This window comes from Pholcus phalangioides, unplaced genomic scaffold (genome assembly GCF_987345545.1).
Source record: "Pholcus phalangioides strain wild (caught in Gottingen) unplaced genomic scaffold, Ppha-v1.0 ptg000010l_1, whole genome shotgun sequence".
Classification (NCBI taxonomy): Eukaryota; Metazoa; Arthropoda; class Arachnida; order Araneae; family Pholcidae; genus Pholcus; species Pholcus phalangioides.
In genome coordinates this window covers 16,731,232-16,748,167 of record NW_028301603.1, presented here as the reverse complement: position 1 = coordinate 16,748,167, position 16,936 = coordinate 16,731,232, and the positions used below count along the sequence as shown (strand labels likewise).

The window sequence follows — 16,936 nt, the reverse complement described above, 5'->3', positions numbered from 1 at the left end:
AATTCGAGCCTATCTCTCCGTTAAAAAGTCCCGACACCGAGAGCAACGGGCCTACATCGGTACAATTATTTAATCATCATATTTCACTCATAGCTAGAAAAATTGATGACAGATGACCGCACTACACATTAAAAAAAAAAAGCATTACACAGAAACAAACTTCACGTTAGGTTCACTTTACGTACACGCATAATCCACTATTTACCAATTCGTTAGAAGTTACGCAGAGGAATATGGACGAAGTGCAAGTGTGGTTTAGGAATAGAGGTGGTGGTCGGCTGAAGTTTTTTTTTATGGTTCCCAACTTCGAGGCATGAATGCGAGCCCATCTCGCATTAAAAAAAGTCTCGCCACAGAAAGCAACATGTCTACAATGGTACAAATATTCAATTATTACACTTCACTTCTGAAATGTAGGTGGCAGCATCGAATCAGGTGGCACTGCAGGAGTTTTGCTCGGTTTGAAAGAAAGAAAATAAATAATTTGATAATGAAATTCATACTCTTCTCTGATTTTGGGTAGTGAAATCATTTTAGGCCGGGATTACACTATAAAAGTTTGATAAAAGTTATTTTATAAAACTTGGAAATGCAACCACCAAGTCGTGACCCATAGGTTAAGAATCCCCGAGAACCCGAGTGCGTGGTGGTAAGATGCTCGTCTACCACCGTGAATGTTGCTGTCAGGGTCCCAGGTTAAAACCCGAGGGAGGATATAGAAAAGATATTATTCCTAACGAGCTTGAGGTGACCACCGATTGATAGCGCCTTCATTTCCAACCCATCTCATTAATGGCAATAAATTGTAATATAGCGGCCAGAGTGGTGTTTGGTGAATTAGTAAGTAGGTTAAAAATCCCCCGACATAGTCTATTAGACATCTGTCAAAATGCCGGGTGGCTATTACCAATAGATGTAAATACTTTTCAATTAATACCTATCCATGTACAGTGAGTTGAATTAGCGACTACATATTACCACATGCTCCTTACATGACCACTTACACACGCACGATTAAATTAGATATAGGCCTACACAACTCACAAAAGTTTCTCTTTCCTCTGAGGAATTTCTTACGAATTGGTGCATGCCAGGGAGTGTCACGTGTGGATTCTTAACCCATTCATAAGTGTCTGAGACGTGCGTTTCCTCCATCAAATTGAAAGTGACAGATTCTAGAATTTTTGTACTTTGTAAGTTTTGAAAACTCAGTATTTTGTTCTTAAAGGAAAGGCTAGCTTTACGGGTTGCAATTGGATAACCCCAGACCCCCAATTGAAGTTGAGTACTTACCTCATCGATTATGCACAAAATTGATCAAGTTGGAAAAGGTAATGGTAGGCTCATAATTGCCAATCACGAGATTGAATGTGGCAGTAATGCAATTAGTATGGGATAGGTGGATCTGATAGTCAGGGGAAGAAAAAATAGGAAAAGCACACTGTTTCGGTTTTTTGTTGGAAAACTATTCTTGTCTTTTGACAGTGTAGTGTCGCCATCTGTTGAAAACAGAGGTGAGTAATGTTGGCAAAACGTGTGAGACCTCATTTCATAGTTTCGAAACGTGGCAACCTTAATTTATATATACAGTATTCCTGAAAAAATACGATTTTTTTTTTGCTAGTCGGCTTTGTGATGGATAATTCTAAACTGTCCATTGACTCAAATCTTCTCTTAATAGAAAATAAAATAAAGATAATGCTTCTTGTGTGTAAATGGAAAAAGAATTCCCGTTTAAAGGACTAACAACGAGGAAGGGGGGGGGGTCTCTATGGGAGGAAGAGAGAGATCAAATATATTTGTTGCAGCTACTCACAGACTAGATATCTCGCCCCTGTACGCGAAGGGATTAAACGTCATTAGAAGAGATAAGTGCTGTCCAGAAACGACACCCTATCACTTCCGTTCGCCGACTGCCCATCTACACAGACCATGGATGCTTGGCATACTACGTCGAGAGGAATCAAAGGAAAAGATAAGAAAAATGGTGAAATTCCTTGAGGAACATCCCGAGAAGATAAGGGATCCGTCTCCTCCAGCTCCTGCAACTCCGGTACCAGCGCCGTTAAGGAGATCGTCGCGTCTTCACCCTGACAGTGCGCTGGTGGCACTGTTTGCGAGCGAGGAGCAGGATGAATCCCAAACCTAATTAATGACGTCTCGGAGAAATTAGACTGACTGCATTGAACTGCCCGAGCGCAATGAGATGCTCTGTCCTTGTCATTTGATACAATCCTTGATCAATCAAATTTCTGATTGCGCCTTTTGCGATACGATTTTTATACAACTTTCCATGATTATTTATTATCCGTGCCCGTTGCACTTTACTTTAACTTGATTAATTTGATTCTTCGATTTACATAATTTTTGATTTCTTTGCACTATATGTAATCTTTGACGTATCAATAAATTTTGGTTTTACCGGCGATGCCCTGTTTCCCCCCCTCCGGGGGGGGGGGCGAAGTGCTTACGTTGCTTCTTGCGACAGAGCCTGGGTGTCTCGCGGTTTCTCCAGAAGGGATAAGTGGTAACGGGAAAATAGAAAATGCAAAATTAATGTTCTTAAGCGAGGATGCACAACCTCTTTCCCGTGGGCCAAATGCGACATGCGGAGGTGTTCATAAACAAATATCAATGCTCACACCACATCAGTTTGTGGCCGCAAGTGTTAGCTACCTGACCCGTAGATTGAACAAGTTGCACACCCTTAAAGGATGCTAAAGCAAAAATTGCATGGGAACAAACCCAACTGTTTATTTCACCTAGACAAGAACCAGCCCCTCAAAAAATCCTATTTTGACTTTTGCTATACAGCAACTCCAGCAAAAAGTGTTTTTAATATCGAAGAATCTGCTTTGCGTTAAGTCAGAGCCACACTCGTGTCAAGGCTGGTCCAATAGTCATTCGCAAATATTTGCTTAAGATCCAATATTTGCCTTTTCCTGATGCAAAGCTGCAGTAGTAGCGGCATAGGCTGGCTACATACTGGCACAGCTTGGCCCAATTTTTCTTGTCGAATATTCACCAATGCAAGAGCAGAACCGGTTTTCCTAGAACACTCTCCGCGTTGTGACTGTTGGTGTTCTTCGACCAGTCTCCTTCATGTGACGAATATTGCCAATGGTGGAGCGGCCACACTACTTGCCCATGGAACGTATTGGGCCAGCCTTGACACGAATGTAGCTATGGCTTTACAGAGTTTTTCCATAAAATTTTGTTTACTTCAGTACAACCTTTCATTTACAACTTTTGCACAACCTCCGGCCCACCAGAGATGTTCCAGTAGAAAAGTATCAATACACACACACCACGATACAACCAACGCTGACCATATTTCCTTCATAAAAATACGGGGAATCGTTGGGATCCATCTGGGATGTCCCCAAGTACAGCCAAAAAAGTTGTCAAACGAAATTAAAGTTTCCAACAATCACTAAAACTTCCGAAAAAAATCGCCAATTGCGGGAAATGATGGCTACTGCAAGCATAGGCGGAGACAGACTTGGAAGTCTGGGGGACGGGACGGGACATCGCCATTATTTCTGGTTGGCACAATGATGATGATGTCAATTCATATATGTGGGCTCTTCACAGAGAAAAACACACAGCCTCCATTTTTGAAACATTTATTACGCGCACAAAACATACAACAGACATACAAAAAAAAAAAAAAAGACGTGGCCTTTTCCTCCTCCCGGCAAACTCACTGTTGCCACCACTAATCTTTACAATATAACTCATTCACTTGCGTGCTGCAGCGCCATCTACCGACAATAAAGAGAACTGAAAATAAAATCCTACATACATACATTAGACCAGTCGACTCCACATTTGACCGGCGGGGGGGGGGGCAGAATGCCTCCAACACCCCCCATATCTCCGTCTATGACTGCAAGTTGCGATGGCTAAAAATGTAATTCACCAAAAAAAAAACAAAAAAAAACCACACCACCTACATGTTTGACAACTACATAGAATAAATATACAGTCGAATCCCGTTTTAACGAATACCGTTATAGCGAAAACCTCGTTTTAACGAACACTTTTCTAATTCCTCAAATAATTATACATAAGAACAATGTGCAAACAACCTGAAATTCCGTTATAACGAAATTTCGTTATAACGAAGTGATTTATCCGGTCTCTTGCAGTTCGTTATAACAGGAATCGACTGTATTTACATGACAATAATTAATTATGGTAGAGTCATAATTACCATATTATAGTTTATAAATTGGGGGAATAGCTTCAATTCTTGATTTCATTGAATACTTAAGGGAAAATTTGGGAGTCCGAAATTCCCGGAATGTCTCGTAAAATACAGGTCATACGATCACCTTATAAAGTACATTCAAGTTTCTGGCAAGCGAGCTGCAGAAATACCGTATACTTGGCTCACGGAGTGAAGAGGTTGCGCATCCTCTGTCACCAGGGGCAATCATGAATTTTGGCGCCTCCTCTGTGTTTCCTGCGGCGCCTCCTCCTCCTAATGTTGAAGAAGAGTTTAAAGAGTGAAATTTGCGCTCCCTCTGGTCCGGCGCCCGGGGGCAACAGACCCGCCTGCAACCCCATCCTAGTTGCGGCCCTGCCTATCATAGAAGGTCATCACCAGGGCCGTAACTAGGATTTTTGTCGCCCTCTCACAACTTTAAAATTCGATAATTTTGTAATGGTGTTCTTTGTTCCCATCTGAAACTTCCGCCTGGGGTAGTTGCCCCCATGCCACCCTCTAGTTACGGCCCTGGTCATCACCGTTGTATTCCGTTCGAAATAATTTGCGATTTAAACACAAGTAAAGTCTTACAGTCATGTCTCGCAGTAAAACCACATTTTGCAAAGAGAACTAGGTTTTTCGCCCAAGTACTGCGAGTGTTCAATCCATACACACATAAATATGTTTTACTTTTTTTTCAACGCTCATCAATCGATAAGTCGCTGCCACCACCACCGGAGACAATCTTTAAAATCCGAAAAAGTATAAAAATAATAATTTTTTGTTGTTGTTATTTTGTATTTGGCAAACAACATACTGTTTAATATGTGGTCGAAGCACACACACACGCGCAGACACTGGGGTAAATTTTTTTTTTTTTCCTGTCCTATATAAAAACTTAAGCCTTGTATCGATATGCTCACTGTTCCAGCTGGCATCATGCCAACAACACTTCTACCAGTTCAGTATTTTTCATTTTTTTCCTATACATGTATTTGTATGATTCACTTTTTTTTCCTCCTCCTCCTCTTCAAAACGTATTGAACCTCTTTCCGCTCGCACACATCCTCACTTCCTATTTTTTTTGTGTAGCTAAACAAACATATTTGTCACCCAAATTTCAAGAAACACAGTATTTAAGTAAGTGTGTCTGTGTGTGGGATGAAATATGTCCGAAGAATAAATATCCCACAACACATACGAGTGTCCCATCATAATTATGGGTGTGGAATATATATATTTGCGGGGTAAAATAGAGTTTTCTCTTCCCTCAAGAATTTTGGGGGAAAAAAAATTAACGTTATAATCGAGGTGATTTTTTACTTCATTCAAGAAAGAAGTTTAATATATGCAGGGTGTCCCACAAGATCCATTATTTTTAAGCCGGGATTACAATATAAAAGTTTTATTAAAGTTCTCTTATAAAACTTGAAAAACGCAACTAATAAGCGCATCTCTTATACTCCAGCAAATGCAACTGATGATCTTATTGGTTACAAGATGATCTTATTGAAGACAAAGTGATCCCACGGACGCCTTATCAGCCTATAGCACAAGTACAAACTGCACCACCTCGCCGCTCACAAAGAAAAAAGAAACTGATCAACTACAAAGAAGACGGACTGATAGCACAAGACCAGTATAATGTCATGGAAATCGAACGATTTAAATTGAGGATGAAATCGATTATGAATTTTATCTGATTTATTATTGATTTCAATATGTGATTTAGGACTTTATATTCGAATTAAGATTTAATATGGAATATATAGGATTATATGTTTGATTTTCGATTGTATACGTAGATTTGTGATCTCGCAATTGACTTTACACTTAGATTATGGTTTTATAGTTGTTATGATTGTAATCTATATTTTGTAATGTATGCTTTTTTTTATGAATAAATTGCCAGAGGTATCCAGTCCGTGTGGACAATAAGCCGATATTGCCATATGGCGATGTGGCCTGAGTATCTTTCGGTTTGACGGTTACATTTTTCAAGTTTTCTAAAAGAACTTTTCAAATACAAATACAAATACAACGCCACAACAGGCAAAATGCTCAACGAGGTGGCTGATAAAAACTTTTCATAATCAAAAACTTTTATAGTGTAATCCCAGCCTAAGGATAAACAAAGGGGAATAAAAATTCTACGGTTGTTTCATGATTTTGGGTAAGGCCGGGATTGCACTATTGAAGTTTTGTAAAAGCTTTTTGATAAAGCTTGAGGGAAAAAAAAACATCCAATAAGCTTATTCGTTACATTCGCTGGAATGTAAGAGAGAGAGAGAGAGAACTTTAATAAACTTTTATAGTGCAATCGCGTGGCCTAAAACAAAATTAGATCATATCAAGTTAACATATGCAGGGTGTCCCATAAATTAGTGAATAGTTTGAAAAGTCATACAAATTGGAAGAATTAGTATATTTGGATACCAGTTTGCGAAAAAGTTACTTTCAACAAGGTTTTTTTCCCAAGTACAGAAAAAAATTTAGCTCGTAATAGAGAGTGCTGCACTTATTTATGTCCTCCTCCTCCTAACCGAACGCCCACCTCTCTGAATTAGTAGACACAACGCATGTCACCCTGTTTCATTTGTGCAATAACCAAGTTTTTGCACTTCTGTGCCGCTGAAGTGTAAACGATTGGAAATCCGGACCTTTCTTCAATCTCTTGTAAGTGCGAAACGTTCATATAGCTTCAGCCGGCGATTCGTGGCTCAGGTAAAACACAACTTCACTAATAGTGCTTAATCCACCAATGTCAACATCACAAGGAAAACCTTATGTAACGCCAGTAACAGAAAAATTCAGGAATGGGCTGCTAAGCTGGGGTTTCCTAGGAATAGGTTTTAGTGCGTAGCATGAACCGAATTAGATAATTTTGCGCCAACAGAAACGTGTTACATAATCACGCTACGCGTTTGTGCTTTCCTAGGGTGGCGCATTAGATCAGGACGGCTATATTATAGTATATGTGTGACCTTGGAATCAGCTACTCTGTCGTCTGCATGCTCCGATTTGAAGAGAAGGGAAAGAAAACATACAAGAAGTGAAGAGAAATCGCGCGGCGCACGACGCATTTGACTCCCCCAGAAGCAGTCGGCCAATAACGTCCGACGTAAAGCGCTGTCGTGAGCCGTATTGCTCTCTGTAGGAAAACCGTCATGCTGTTTTTCTTATTGGTGAGTGGACGGCGCGTCGCGCTGGGCGAATCACGTTGCACGCGGCACAGGAAACCTGCTCCTAGGAAAAACCGGCTTTAATCGTACAATTTTACAGGATTATGATTTGTATATTTCCAGCACTGAGCTGTAAGTAAACTTTCCTTATAGCTCAGTGATTTCCAGTGATTGGTTATCGCGCAGCGCCATCTATAGACAAAAATTTGGTTAAGAAACAAGAACAACAACAAAACACCATTCTCTAGAATAACATTTTTTCGCAAACCACATTGACATACATTTCCTCCTATTTTATGAATTTTGAGACTATCTACGAATTTATGGTACACCCAGTACATATTATAAACAAGAGACAGTTTTCTTTTTTGCAGTAAAAGATGCCTCTCTTTCGGAAGAAAAAAAGTGGTGGAACCCCCTCCATCCTTGAGGAAATCTTGCGTCATGCTATGTCACTACTCTACCCAACACCAAATCCGGTCATATAATGCCATACAGCAATTCCCAACTAATAGAGTTGGGTGGGAAATGAAGGCGCCATCTATCGGTGGTCACCCCAGTATCAGTAGGTGAAGAACTTTATTCTGTTGATTCGAACCTTGACTGTAACCTTCATAGTGGAAGACGAGCAACTTACCCCTGCGCCACTCGCGGGTAGTATCACTGGGAGAGATTTATATTCCGCAACATTGGGGATAAAAATCCACCGAGATGATCGATGATCGAAAAAAAATTCTTGATACATTCTTCTTAAGAGGTCTCACGACTCTTGAAGTCAAATTTTCAAAAATGACTTCAAAAAATACAGTCGAATCCTGTTCTAACGAATACAGTTATAGGGAAAATCTCGTTTTAGCGAACAATTTTCTAATCGCCCGGATACGTTCACATAGGAATAATGCTAAAACCTGGAAAATTCCTTTGTAACGGAATGTCGTTATAACGAAGTAATTTCTCCGGTCTCTTGGAGTTCGTTACAACGGGATTCGACTGTATTTTATTTGCAATCGAATGTAAGTACAGTCGAAAATCCCGTTATAAGACCCCGTTGAGGACTACGGCCGACTCAACGCAAGGCCAACGAAGCACCTGACTTCATCCGTCCGATCTAAGGAATATATTCCCCTAAGATTTGAATACACTCATTGCCATAAAAATTTGCGCACCCAGAAGAAGTCGTCAAAATGAAACGAAATTTTACACATGTAAGTACTACGTTGATATAAGTAAGTGATTAGAAAATCCAAGAAAAAGGATCATTTATTGCAGAAAAAAGTACAGATGAACAGAAGTTTTAGTACTCTGTTGGACCCCCTCTAGCGCGAATGCACGATGCGATACGAGCGGGCATTGAGGCATACAAGTTCCGTATGATGTCCTGAGACATCTCGTTCCACAGTTGCTGTAAATGCGCCTCTAGTTCGACCAACCTCGCAGGGTGTCCAACTTGCCGTCCCAAATGATCCCAGATATGCTCGATTGGTGACAAATCTGGGGATAGAGCAGGCCAGGGAAGGGAAGGGTGGTAATGTGGCGGATGGCAGTCTTGTGACATCCTTGCTGTGTGTGGCCTAGCATTGTCTTGTTGAAAAATGGCTCCTGGGAGCCCTGCCATGAGTGGCAACACATGTGGCTGAAGGATGTTATGGACGTACCGCTGGGCTGTCATTGTGCCATGGATCAATATTAGGAGTGACCGTGTATCGTAAGCAATGGCACCCCATACCATGACACCAACTGTGGGAGCGGTGTGTCGATGTAAAGCGAAGGCAGGATTGAAGCGTTCACCACGGGGCCTCCACACACGAACACGATTGCCATCACTGCTCAAGTTGAATCTCGATTCGTCGCTGAAGACGACCTGGTTCCATTCCGTTGCAGTCCAATCCCGTCGTGCTCGACACCACTCCAAACGGAGGCGTTGGTGGGTGGGTGTCATTGGCAGCACACGTAATGGGCGCCGCGATACCAGATGTCCTTCAGCCAGGCGCCTTGCGATGGTTCGGGAAGACACAGGGGCCCGTAGTGAAGCTGCTGCCTGTGTCTGGATAGCGGCAAATGAGGCAGTTGGCTCTACCCGTGCGTTTCGGATGATGTGACGGTCTTCTCGACGACTGGTCTGTCGAGGGCGTCCTAAACCTGGTCGCCGTGTAAATGACGTCTCTTCTGTCCACTGGTCCCAACACCTCCTCACAGTAAAATCAGAACGGCCTAGTTGACGAGCTACTCGCCGAGCTGACCACCCAGCTTCCATCATCCCGATGATTCTTCCCCTATCGAACTCTGACAACTGCTCATATGGTCTTCGACGGCGGCGTAACGGCATGTCTACCTCAGCATTTCCTTTGCAAACGATTAAATACACTCCAGCAAGCTCTGCTTACCTGTTTTATACTCCAAGGAGAACGAAGTTCAACGCCCTCTAGTGGCATTACGCAATGCGCAATCACGCTGCATTTCTAATCATTGGCATATCTGCCCGACATGTACCTTCAGGACAACTTTCGTTTCGATCCCACAATTATTTCTTGGTGCGCAAATTTTTATGGCAATGAGTGTATATTACCCTACGAATATGAGTACATTCCTACGCATATAAATATATTCCCTACGTTTTTCCCTAGCACTTCAGATAGAATGTTCGTGACGTGAAGGAGGTAGGTAATGGCCATGCGCCCGAGGATCAGACGGATAAAGTCACGTGACCTCTAGCTTTGATGGCCTTGAACTGAGTCGGCCATGGGAGGAACAAGATTAATCATTTTTTTTAAATGTTGGGGGTCCAAGGGAGGGATGTTCGGAGACCCTCAGGCCAAGGATTTTCCAAACAACCGAAATTACCGGCGCGTTTGCACAGCCAGTTCTAAACCAAGATCTTTGGGGGAGTTACTACGTTCTGAATTTTGCACTTTCTGCTATCTAATTTTATAGTATAAAGCAAAAATCCTGGGCTCCAGGCAGGGGCGGTCTTAGGGCAGTGCGACCGGTGCAATTGCACCGGGCGCTAAATGCGTAGGGGCACCGAAACATGAGAAGGGCGAAAAATAAGAAAATGATTTCTACCCGCTCTAGGAGGAGCGCCAAATCCAAGGTAAAAGGGCAGAAACAAATTCGACATGATATGTTATGACATAAAATATCGCCGTTCCTTTGAACGCATCAAAACGAGGATTATAAGATAATCATAAACGAGGAAATATAAGATTGAAACAAAAGTTTTTTTAATTAGGGGAAGTCAGGGACATAAAAGGGTCCCGCTCGGGTAGAGATTTTGTCTCGAGCCGCCCCTAAGTGCAACGTGTGTGTGTGTGTGACTTGAAAATTGCACCGGTCGCCCTGCCCTAAGACCGCCCCAGCCGGTGAGTAACGGTAAAGCTTCCTATGAGGCTCCTAGACAGTATCTCTGGTAAGGTGTGACTTAAAGGTGGGACTTTAAAAAGTCCCATTGTGGACATTGAAACATCTTTTTGCTTTCAAGAAACTAATGAGGAACGTATGTTGGAAGTTCAATTTGATTTTTTTGAACAGCTTTGTAAACCAGATCCTACAATCATGGACAACCCCCCCCCCCCCGATTCTGTTTTTTAAACTAAAAAGAAGTGAGTAGCAAAATATATATTGCTTTATTCCATTGGGATCGTTGTCCCTAAAATATGCTTCACGACATTGTTTTACACCTTGTTAAGGTACTAGGTGGAAGAGAATTTCGCGTTATCGTTGAAATTAAAGCCGAAGTCCCTGAGGTTAAAAAAAAATCTAGAGAGAAAAATAACCCCTTCTCAGGGCCGTTTTAACGCATGGACTCACAAGTAGAGGGGCCTCGCGAAAATGAGATCTAGTTAAAATTTTCTAGAATTTACTAGGCAGGGCCTCAGAAAAACCACTTGGCTAAGGGGCCCATGATACTCTTAAGATGACCCTGCCCCTTCCCCAGGTCCGTAGCGTGCTTTCTCGGGGGCAGACTTTTCTTGAAATGGTTATGCTCAGAAAAAGGAGTTACAAGTGCCCCCCCCCCCCATTCCACTCGGGTCACCGTCCAAGTTGCAGAGCCCGGTGCTTTAGCTGGCGTTTGCCTGCCCCTTCCGTTTCTTAGTACTGGGTCTGAAAGGGATAATTTTAAATGAAGTTCACATGAGTTTTATAAATATGAAAGTAATCACACGAAAATATCACTATCATTTAACCACTTTTATTATCAGTTTTACCCTTACGCGTGAAACTAGACTTATTTTACCGTAAAATTCAATTGAAATAAGTATGAAGAAGATAGATCCTTTGTGATGAGTACCCTGCATAAATGTGCGACGTTTTTTTAATGTTTTTAAATCAAACAAGTTGGGTTTTTATGCTTGTTTACAAGTTAAATGGTGGTAACCCCATTTTAGGAAGAAAGCTTTTCCGACTTCTTCGTCCCTTAATATCCAACCAAGAGGGGGGGGGGGGGAGATGGGCGACGGGGACGATCACCACACACCGAGTTTGATAATATGGTAGAATGAATCTGTCCCGTAAAATACGGGACAGTAATGACTAGCAAAAATTGCCTCCTCCGACACATGACTCTGGATCAGCACCTGGGGTGGGGAGGAGGGGGCGCTGACTACTGTTTTTGCACCGGGCGCAACTAGGTCTAAGACCGGCCCTGGCTCAAGGGCTGAAACGTGTTAACATTATCCCACGTGGTGGCCGTGATTGATCAACTGAATAGTGATTAGAAATTTGTTGTGGGGGGGGGGAGGGAACAATAAATACAAAATTTCATCTCGTGCTCATCCTCACTCGACCCCGTGAATAGTTATGCATACGGCTTAAGGATTAAACGTACCCTTAGGGTGGAACCGGGAAACTCCCTGAGAGTTCACTAGCAAGGTCTATTGTTATTAGTCATAGATACCAGCTAGATCAGTGTTTCTTAACCTTTTTTCGCCCGTGGCCCCCCTTTGAACCACATTTTTTTTTCGTGGAAACACTGAGCCACGTGGCCTACCCAGAGTCTTCCGCCCTCATCTAGAAGAAAGATCCTTTATATGTATTGGATTTTTTCAGTGAATTTATACTGAACGAAAATTTTGCAAATAAGATTGGTCTCCGACTACTGGGCTAGAATTTATTGAGCTCCCCGCTAGTCCGAGTTCTATTCAGGGCCGTCTCAACATCATGGGGCCCCCTGGGTAAAATGATGCTATGGTAGTCTCACACTTAGGTGTAAATAAACAGCCTACATATTCCCTACTTATTTTCAAAATTTATTGTACTATACAAAATATCATGAGGTAGGGTCACATATGGACATGAGACCTCCGGGCATGGCCTCCCCCACAAGAGTGGGACTGACAGAGCTGCAGCCCGGGGGGGGGGGCTGATATGGTTTTCATCATTTTTTGTTTTTTCACACTATAAATTTAATATAGAGGGGCCTGCGGAAAACCCCCATCCTAGGGAACCTGCTGCAAAATGTAGGCGGTGAGGCCCGGGTGGGTCCATGCCATAAAATGGCCCTGGTTTTATGGGTAGTTTTACTGGATTCTGTATAAGTGTCCAGTCCCTAATATAAAAGCTTTATTTCTTCACACCTTAATTTTTCTTCTCAGCTCTCTGCAGTCCTCCAAACCGGTTCCGGAAAAAAGCAACAATGGAAGTTTTAAGTGATGGACGTGTTTGCAAGATGCTCCGATTGAATTGTTGATTTCGGCGCGGCACCACATGGTACAGCGAGGACGTTAGCGACGCCTAATATATCTTTGTTCGAGCTATACATGGATGTCAAGATCAAGATTGTATGACGTGTGGAAGCTGAATTATCATCGCTCTCTAGATCGCGAAATGTCCAATGTGACATGGTGGCCATCTTCAAGTTGGCCCATTGTGAACTTTTACGATTCACACAGGAATTGCAGGTAATGAGATGGCTGATCGTTTGGCCAAGGATGCCACTAGTTCGACCACAGAGGAACAACACTTACTGCCACGCAGCCACGTCAAATACCAATTAAAGAGTGAGCTCATGAGAAAGTGGCAAGCACAGTGGGATCATAACGTCCAGAAAGACGCATATAGAATCCAACGGCATGTTCGCTGGCATCCTTTCATTTGGTCGCGCGAAAAGATTATTATGGTTACAGAGTATGGTCCGTTACCAGTATATTTAGAACGTTTTAAAAAGTCCAACAATGACAAGTGTCGTTGTGGTCAAGTCGGGACATTACAGCATTATCTGTGTTCCTGCCCGCACACTAAACAGTCCCATTTCGGCCACATTCCGGATAATGGAAAGCTTTGCTGGAAGCGACGCGTACTTCAGAGCCCCATCAACTTCGGCCGACTTCGCCAGCTGATCCAATTCCTGGACAAAAAATCTTCATCATGTCCATACCAAATGGGTTGGCACGAAGCGTAAACGAGGTGCTGATGACGACTATGTACCAGCTAGGTGCTTTCGCAGGGACCCTACTAGAATATACAATCTGCGGCCTCGTCGCTGAAACTCATCTACTGAGAGGCAAACGACGTTGCGCCTATCGACATTTTGTACTGACGAATGTCTAATCAAATTCTAAATTGAGATTATATTCCAGAGAAAATCAATCTTAATTAGTCTTGGCGATACTACGATTATTCAAATCAACTCTTTACTATAAGATGAGCGTGATCTGGCGGTTATACCTTTCGGAATTCTTTAATTTCTTCCTCCGTATATTATGATACGTCCATTGATGAACATTGATTATATGTGAATTTACATGTGCAATCTATATGTAATATTTTTATTTATTATTCTGAAGATATTTAATAAAATTTCCAGACACACCCATCCTCCAGGAACGCTTCGATATCTCAATGAGATGGGAAGCGGGGTGTGTTTGGTTTTCAAAGGTCAAAGCCCTCCAAACCACCTGTCAGGGTACCTTTCTTAATTTTTTTCCGTCTCCCCCTTGAAGTATCCCAGTACCACGGCCCCCGGTTGAGAACCACTGAGTTAGATCAAACCTTCAGAGCATCTAATAGGATGGCATGATTCCACCCAGAGTCCCTTTCGCATATTATGAACTGTGGCACACACCTATAAGAGAGTAAGCACTAAAACTGGAATTCTCATTCTCGAATCCGCATTGGAATGAACTTAGCTAGATGAAGCAGACAGACATACAGACAGACATGACCGCTGACTGCCCAGAGAGACAACAGCGATGGTTTGCGCTCTTTCCCAGAGGGATGGACGGTCTCAGAGACCGTCCGCTAGATGAAGCAATCAATCTCAAGCTAAAATTCTAGAAGATACTAAGCGGTGTGTTCGAAAGTAAAGATACACAGTGGTGGTTACTATTTATACATAATTGCCACACAAAATTGTCCCAACATTTATTTGGCCTGGGCAGAAGCACATTTGTGTTTTTTTTCCACCTATGGGCTATACAAATTTAGCCGCCCTTCTCTCCTTCAAGGATAATTTTATCGACTAGCCCTCGTCTTTCATTCTCGCCTATCGTTTGTAGCCCTCTACCATAACCGACTAGGCTCCCACCCCTGTAAATGAATCTCTGTCTCTAGATCACTCTTATGGTCGCTTACCATGCTCACACACTGTTTTGGTCGCTCACTAACTCGGTCCATCGATCTCTAGGTCAACTCCCATGCTCTCCTACACTTCCTGGGTCACTATTTTGGTCACTCACTGATGTAATTCCTAGCTATCTACGTTGCTCTTTTGGTCGTTCACTGACATAGGCCTCGCTCTTATTATAACTATAAAAAACATTTTAAACCGATGTCTTATTTCGTTTAACAATATTGCGTACAGCGCCATTCCCCGCTGGTGGTGAGTTTTTGAACTTTCTTTTGCGGAAAATTGAATCTCGTGACTTCCTGTAAACTATTACCAAGTTTGATAACACTTTGTCCAGTAGTTTTCTTTTTACGGTCATTTCAAAGTGGAACTTTATAAAGACCCTGTATGTTGCAGTCAAGGTCTGAAGGCCGGGCAGCTCGACAACTAGCCGGCAAAAGGTTGAATTACTTGCATACTTCGGACCTGGCTAATACGTTAAGCGGCCTGCCATATAGCTAAACGCCAAGGCTTCGGACATTGGCCATGACATGTACATTCCCGAAACACCCTGCATCACTGAGATCAGTAACGCAACGTGATGTAAATTCGTGTATTTGCAAATGATTATGATCGAAATCTCGCACTCACCTGTTTCGAATGACGGTGTTTGTCTTGTTGTGCTCAGTTTTCAGACTCATGTAGGAACCCTGAATCTGTTCTAGCGTCTACTTCTACTACTACAACTACTACTACTGCTGCTGTTCTTCCTCTGCAGCTGATGGTGGCCCGTTCTTCTTCTTCTTCAGGGCCGACGAAACTGGTGGCGCACGCCTGCGGGAGAAACAAATGCGTTCATGAATTTCTCATTGCGTGTTATAAACGGACATTTTTAATTCACTTGGTTCGAAAAGATCGCAAGTATTCATCAGGATTAATGAGTGAGATCTATAAAAGAAATCCCATATTATATATATTAGAAAATAAGCGAAGCGCTTTGAGACTTTCCTCCAAACAGAACTTTCGGCCAGGGCTCCCCCATCCCCAGGAACTATCACAATGAAATCTGGAGCCATGAATTTCGAGAAATTTGATGAAATGGCAGGCTGAAGATCCTGCTGTCAGTACACCGCCATTCACGCACGCACGCACGCACACGCACGCACGCACACGCACGCACGCACGCACACACACACACACACACACACACAGGTAGACCAGAGGTGCTCAATCTCCGGTCTTCGAGCCAAATGCGACCCACTAAGGTGTTCCACATCCAAAACAATAAATACCTAGGTTGATCATATTTCATTCATAAAACTACGGGTTATCGTCAGAAAAGTTGTCAAGGCGAATTAAGTTGCCAATTACAGCCGAAAAAAATTGTCAAGGGCTAGTAAAGTTGCCAAAAAAATAGTATTCATTTGAAAAATATGTGAGATGAATATAATTTATATGACTATATAGCTAATTATGATAGTCATAATTATCATAGTATAATTTGTAAGTCATGAAAATAACTAATTCTTGATTTCGGAAATTCAACTAAGCCTTATTAAAAAAAAAGAGGACATTTTATAAAGAAAAGTTAGGGTGGTGTATATTACAGGTGATTCCACGATCATGGATGTTTCACAGGTGATTCCACGATCACGGATGTTTCACAGGTGATTCCACGATCACGGATGTTTCACAGGTGATTCCACGATCACGGATGTTTCACAGGTGATTCCACGATCACGAATATTTTGCAGGTGATTTCACAGTAAGTTCCAAGGGTTTTTTTTAGAATGTATAAATTATTTTAAAAGTTTATCTGGGGCAAATAAGACGAGAGACGCTGGTCTAGAGCAGTGACCCTCAAACTTTTGCCACCCGCGGCTCCCTTATCCAACGCTTGACTCATCTGCGGCTCCACAGATTAGTATGGTAGATATTTCACTTATGAAAGAATTACTTCGAAGCGTATAAATAGGCACGCAAATCTCCAGCTCATCG

At 42.3% G+C, this 16,936-nt stretch overlaps 1 protein-coding gene across 5 annotated transcripts in view; it reads right to left on the bottom strand.

Moving 5' to 3' along the window:
* The window catches only part of Hk (potassium voltage-gated channel subfamily A regulatory beta subunit hyperkinetic), a 134,088-nt gene that overhangs the window by 41,823 nt on the left and 75,329 nt on the right, over positions 1-16,936 (bottom strand). For all 5 annotated transcript variants that reach the window (XM_089237728.1, XM_089237731.1, XM_089237730.1 and 2 more), the window contains exon 2: positions 15,590-15,772. In XM_089237728.1, the coding sequence (XP_089093854.1) occupies positions 15,590-15,639 (50 nt within the window). In that variant the 5' untranslated portion in view covers positions 15,640-15,772. The remainder of the gene's footprint in view (positions 1-15,589; positions 15,773-16,936) is intronic.